Source organism: Danio rerio, chromosome 10 (assembly GCF_049306965.1).
Source record: "Danio rerio strain Tuebingen ecotype United States chromosome 10, GRCz12tu, whole genome shotgun sequence".
Classification (NCBI taxonomy): domain Eukaryota; kingdom Metazoa; phylum Chordata; class Actinopteri; order Cypriniformes; family Danionidae; genus Danio; species Danio rerio.
Genome location: NC_133185.1, coordinates 7,742,501 through 7,748,719, shown reverse-complemented (window position 1 = coordinate 7,748,719; position 6,219 = coordinate 7,742,501). Strand labels below are relative to the sequence as shown.

The window sequence follows — 6,219 nt, the reverse complement described above, 5'->3', positions numbered from 1 at the left end:
GGCAGTACTTATTTACTTTTACTTGAGTACAAAAGTGTAGTCAGTACTTCGACTTTTACCAGAGTCCTTTTAAACATGAGGATCTGTACTTACTTGTGTAATGGATGTACTTTTGCCATCTCAGCATATTTATACAATTATACATTAAATCATCATTTTTGTGGTCTCCCGACACAATCGGTTGTGGTCAGGGGCAAAGACACAAACGAGATGCAGATGCGATGAACGATTAAATACAGTGTTTTATTCACTGAAGCCAACATTGTGTCCCTGATCTTTGTGGACAGGCGTAAGACACGCTCATGCCAACCGATCACAACCAAACTAATTCAGTCTTCAGAACACAGGGCGACAGGCATATTTAACAACATTTACAGGAGAAGTACAGCATCACAGCTAAAAAAAAAAAAGAGAGAGAAAGTTCACTAGATCTGAGTTTGGACACCAAACGGCCCAACTGATGGCTAAGGCGCATTAAAACCAGCTGCTCTCCTTCAATACTCACACAATTGCATCTTGAGAGGAGGTCATACATTACAGGGTTTGAGAAAGTAAACAGACAAAGATGACATCTGCGTGGACAAAAAGTCAAGATGTATACAATCAAGTTCAGCTCAGGGAGAAATAAACAACACTGTGGCATGGTAAACAAGAGTAGTTCACACCCGGGAGATTAAAAGTCACACACAAAGCAAATTTTTCAGTCGAAAATATCATCTTAAGACAGATATCTGACTCTTAAATGCTTTTAATTATGCAAGTCTGACTGCTTTTCATGTTGTTATTGTTTTCATTTTGAAGTCCACTTGCATGCCACCATCGCTTCTTATGATTTCCGTCCTATGCAAAATAATAACGAATGGAGATACTATTTAAAAGTACTACGACGTGCACTGTTAAAGGGTTAGTGCCAGAGTTACGTGTCACAGGAATCTATTTGGTCTGGAGAAGCGTGAACAAATAACATGGAACACTGCAGCACATAAAAGAAGAGTCCATATCTCTTCGCATGGCCTTTCACACTGATGACAGTTTTATAGTACTGATTACTATGCGAGTAAATACTGCTCAAAAATAATTTTTTGTTCTACACTTTGCAACAAATAAATAAAAATAAACATCATCTAAGTGCTAATTCTGTATTCAGAACTGGACAGGAGAAATGACATGTCCTGCGATTTCACAGCAAGAAAAAAAAACATGACGCAGCAACAATCTATAAAGTCCATTGAAAGAGCTTGCAATAACACAACGTAGATATGAACGAATTCTTTCTATCTGTTTAATTCTAGCAAAAACATAATAATAAAGTGTCCTCAAAAAACATTTCAAGTAAACAAATGTCATTATAGACTTCGGGGACTAATATCTGTAAATGTGAACAGCTTTTCATATTCATATTCCTTTTTAAAAGCTCAAACGAGTAAATAGATCCACCGTGGACAATCTTTGTTGGTGTGCAATAAACAGCGTAGAACGTTCATATAGTGTTCACGACATGTCATCGGTAATGAAAATGTCATCTGAAATTCAAAGTCAGCATCACGAAAAGCAACCTGTTCTAAATTCTTCTACAAACCGTGTCTTCGAACAACCTAAACATGACAGCAAAAACACACGCGAGCACGGACAAACTAACACGACTTTACACGAGTGAAAATTGTACCTTCGGCTGTGTACCTTCAATAAAACCAACCATCCTTTTGGTTATGCTTGGAAAAACCTGTGATATAATGAAGTGACATATCACTACCCTTTAAAAAACTCTCTAAAAGAGTCAAAGGAACTAATAAAGTGCACTATAAATACTACCGTCATCTTTACAACAATAATGTTCTGAACTGAGAATTAAAAATTCAAATATATATATGTGTATATATAAGATTATAAAATACACAAAAGGAGAATTGGCATTTACACTACTGAAAAAGCAGAAGTATACTCTTTACTTCAACAAACAGATAAAAAAATAGATGGCACAAACTGCACAGTGGATGACGTTAATGTCATCTCGCAGTCTGAAACGCCGTAACTCAGCAAGTACCTCGAAATCATCATTAGAAAATAATCTGCTTTGAGTTTCGGTCCATTGCTGTGACATGCTGGTACGATCCATTAATGCGCGTGAGTAGATGCAATATCGACAATTCGGTGGTTTGTTAGTAGGTGGTTAATAGTGAACTACATCAGCAACGACAACCAAAGGCTTTCGTGACAAATTCCGCATCGAATCCATGCATTAACAACCTGAAGGATCCTCAAAATTACCCTTTCTAGCGTTTCAGCTTATATCTGTTGCTCGTTTATATATTAAAATAAAAGTTAACGCTCTGAGTGAGACTACTGCGGGATATCTACATGTGGACCTTTCCACTAACTTGAAGAAAATACTTCTCTTGAAGGAAAAGCAAATTAGGGGAACAGCACAATCAAGAGACAGTCATGTTCTCTAAACAAAAATCGCTAGCACTTTATTTTACAGTCACCATGTCCTACCCCTAAACCAAACCTTAACCCTATTAAGTCATTTCCTGTGTACTGTAAGTGCACACACTGTAAAATAAAGTGCAACTACTAAATCTGGACACGCTAACAAATAAAAAAGAAAACCACACTATTTGCTCCACAAGAACCGGCTGGTCAAGGGAGACCTAGAGATGTACAACTTCCAATCAATTGATCAATTGACATTTTACACAAATGTTTTCTGATACAACTGTCGGCAGATAAATAAATTACATCAAAATACAGTCACGCGTGATATACAATGGCTCTCAGAAAGAAAAGCAGAACACTGCCTATGTAACCTTAGGAGTTTCAGGCCGGTAATCCTTCCGCTCGGACGTGTTGCGCTTGACTTTGGCGGCGGCCGGCTGGGAATCCTGGTTGAGAGAAGGGCTGGACTGCGACTTCTTCAGCGCTGCGTCGCCATCCTTCGCCGTCAGCAGCTCTTTCACCCCCTCTTTCAGAAGCTTCACGTACATCTCGTAACGGTTCTCCTTCAGAGAGAATTCAGAGAATCCATTAGACTCCATTATCATGTCATCACCTGCCGTGCAGACGAACGAGACGTGACTTCTAACAATAGCTCCGCTCCAAACCCTCGCTGCCAACACACGCAGTTACTGTACCTTTTAAATTAAATGCCACCTTGTGAGTGACTCATTGAAGTTAAGATACTATGGGTAAAGCCACTGTTTGTTCATGCGGAACCCAATTTTGAACTTGTGGACAAAATAGACAATAGAGTTTGTTCAGCCCATGGTGAAAAAGCTGTCAATGTTTACATACCCTCATGTTGAAATTTAGCTAACACTTTACTTTTAGTATGATTTCTCACTAGATACTGGGTTATTGCCTGCTTACTCTTACCATATTGCCTGTTTATTAGTACCTACAAAGTATCATATTATTATGCATTGCTAATCCAATACCTGAACCCCTTAATAATTATTATTTCTATATTATACAAACAGATACACACCTATTAATAAGCAGCAAACTAGTACTTTATTGAGCTTTATTATTTATAAATATAAGGATTTGAACATTAAAATAAAGTGCTACCAAAATGTATTCAAACACAAATGAACAATGTTCCAATAAAATATTTATGCAAGCAATGAACAAAACATTTATTACAGTATTTGTTCATCTTTGTTAATGTTAGTTAATGACAATATAGTCATTCATTGATAGTTCATGTTAGACAGGCCCGGAGCCAGGATGTCATAACTGAGGTGGCATTTTAATCCCAGTAGACCTGCTGATTTTGGTCTTTCTTGTTCATTTCATTTAGGCTATTTACTTATTTACTTTTTCTTTGCATTACTGCCTAAGTTACTGACGTAAGGCATTAATATACTTTTTTATAGTTGTAATAATATGCACAGTTTTGCAATTACTGATTTTATCAATGAAGGTAATGCAATTATACCGTTTACATAAACGCAGACAAATCATGGCTTCAGCGCCAAACGTGGGCTTTAAATCATATTTTATTCTTCTTATTTTTTCAGTCTTATTTCAAAAAATATAATTGTTTAAAGTTTTAGGTAAAGACGTCAAACTATGCCCATGCATGCAAGCTAACCCACAGTTAGACTATTCCATAACCGGTAAATAAATATAGTGAAATCAGCATAACCGAGTCATCATGCTTCACGTAACCTTTGACCCAACCAATATCAGTGTTAGGAAAAAGTTGTATGTTAATCTAATGTTATTTAAGAAACTATTTAGTTACATTTTAAGGCATTAGTGTAGCCAGAAAAATAGGCTACCTAAAAAAAATACCGAAATTCACAGTTATTACTATGAAAATTGGTTAAATTTTGGGATAACACACAACTCAATAGGCTAGACTATAAAGTGTTTTCATAATTTTAAAGGTAAAAATAAAGATTTATATTAGGCTATCATAAATGAGTTTTTTTTTTCGTGATATTGTCCGGTTGGCAATTGTAAAAACGTCATCATAAACCATTAGGTTACCAGGCCTACTCATCATTTTAATTATTTATTAAGCCTATTTTAATAACTTGTTTTCAGGTTACATTTTCATTTTGTAGGGCCATGAGCTACAAGTCAAAACCACATCAATATGCTAAATAGGCCTACAATATATATTCTGGTGTTTAATTTTGCATGAGCAAATAGCAGTATAGCCTAAATTACATATTTTTAAAAGATTTTCATTCAGTTTACCTGCAATTTTTCCTGTGAGAGGTTGCAAATCCACTTACACATTCACTATACCTATTTTATTTATGACTGTAAACTAGACTTCGCAGTTTAAACTCAAAGCGTATTTTTAAGTGTCCTAACTTGACTACTGCTGTATAATTGGATGTTTCTTTACAAAACTGTGCACTTTAGCCAAGTCAAAATGAAAGCAAAAATTCAAAAGGGTTCTGCGTCAATTTTAGCTTAATTTTAATAATATTAATAATAATTAGTATTAATTTTAGTGTAGACTACTGTGGGACTGTGCAGTGAACTAAACATTTTTATTAGGCTACACATCCCCCAACTGACAACTAACGTAAATGACTGGCAGTTACGTCTCGGCTAAAATTAATGTAACGGCAGATTTCTTCTGTGTTTTTTCCATTTAGAGCTCAACAGAGTTGTATTTAAAGAATTAGTTCACTAAAACATGTAATGAATTAGGCAGCTCATCTTCATGTCACCCACTAGTCCAGTTTTCTCCTGTGTAAGTTGAGTGCACCTCAGCCGCCGTGTGTGCATTTTAAATGCTATATATGGGTGCACCCTGACCTGATGCGGGGACCAGATCTCTGGACTATAGGCCTAGCTTTAATCTCACAATTTAATTGCTATTTCATGTTATAAAATATCTAAATGTGTGTTCTGAAGGATGGAATGACGAGGGTGTAAGTAATTAATGAGAGAAAGAATTTTCAGTTTTGAGTGAACAAAACTGGAGGGGAACAAATTCTTTCTGAGGGGGCAATAGAACAGGAGCACACAGTTATGTTTTGTTAAATAAGTTGAATATAAAATTTATGCTTCAAACCCGCCCAATTTTTGTCAACCGGCCTATGCCATTTTTTACCCGCACAAATTCAAACCACCCAATCTGGCAACACTGGTAGCGGCACAGAGTGTCTTGACAGATGTGGGCGTTGGGGAGCGTTGAAATCAAGTCAACTTTATGGTAATGAGCTATGATGCGGTTCGGCAGCAAGCAGTCCACCACTTGAGAAGAGTCTAGAGAACAGTCCTGTGAACTTTGGTTTTGACCACAGTTGTTCCCAAGGGTTTGATTATTGCGGTTGTGGAATATCAAATTATTAATCATATTTTCTTACAGGGACATACATTAAAAAAGTTACTGGTAAGTTGATGTGCATTCATTTTATATACAGTTGAAGTCAGAATTATTAGCTCCCCTGTTTATTTTTTTCCACAATTTCTGTTTAATGGAGAGCAGATTTTTTCAACACATTTCAAAACATAATAGTTTTAATGACTGATTTCTAATAACTGATTTATCTTATCTTTGCCATGATGACAGTAAATAATATTTGTCTAGATAATTTTAAAGATATACAGCTTTTATTTTATTTATACAGCTTAAACGGACATTTAAGACTTACCTAGGTTAATTAGGTTAACTAGGCAGGTTAGGGTAATTAGACAAGTTATTGTATAACAATGGTTTGTTTTGTAGACTTTCAAATAAAAAAAAGATTT

General features: G+C 35.8%; 1 protein-coding gene across 8 annotated transcripts in view; it reads right to left on the bottom strand.

Annotated features, from left to right (window-relative positions):
• Positions 1-224: 224 nt before the first annotated feature.
• Positions 225-6,219, bottom strand: part of psd3l (pleckstrin and Sec7 domain containing 3, like) — a 243,279-nt gene continuing 237,284 nt past the window's right edge. For all 8 annotated transcript variants that reach the window (XM_068223894.2, XM_073914406.1, XM_068223895.2 and 5 more), the window contains one exon: positions 225-2,999. In XM_068223894.2, the coding sequence (XP_068079995.1) occupies positions 2,799-2,999 (201 nt within the window). In that variant the 3' untranslated portion in view covers positions 225-2,798. The remainder of the gene's footprint in view (positions 3,000-6,219) is intronic.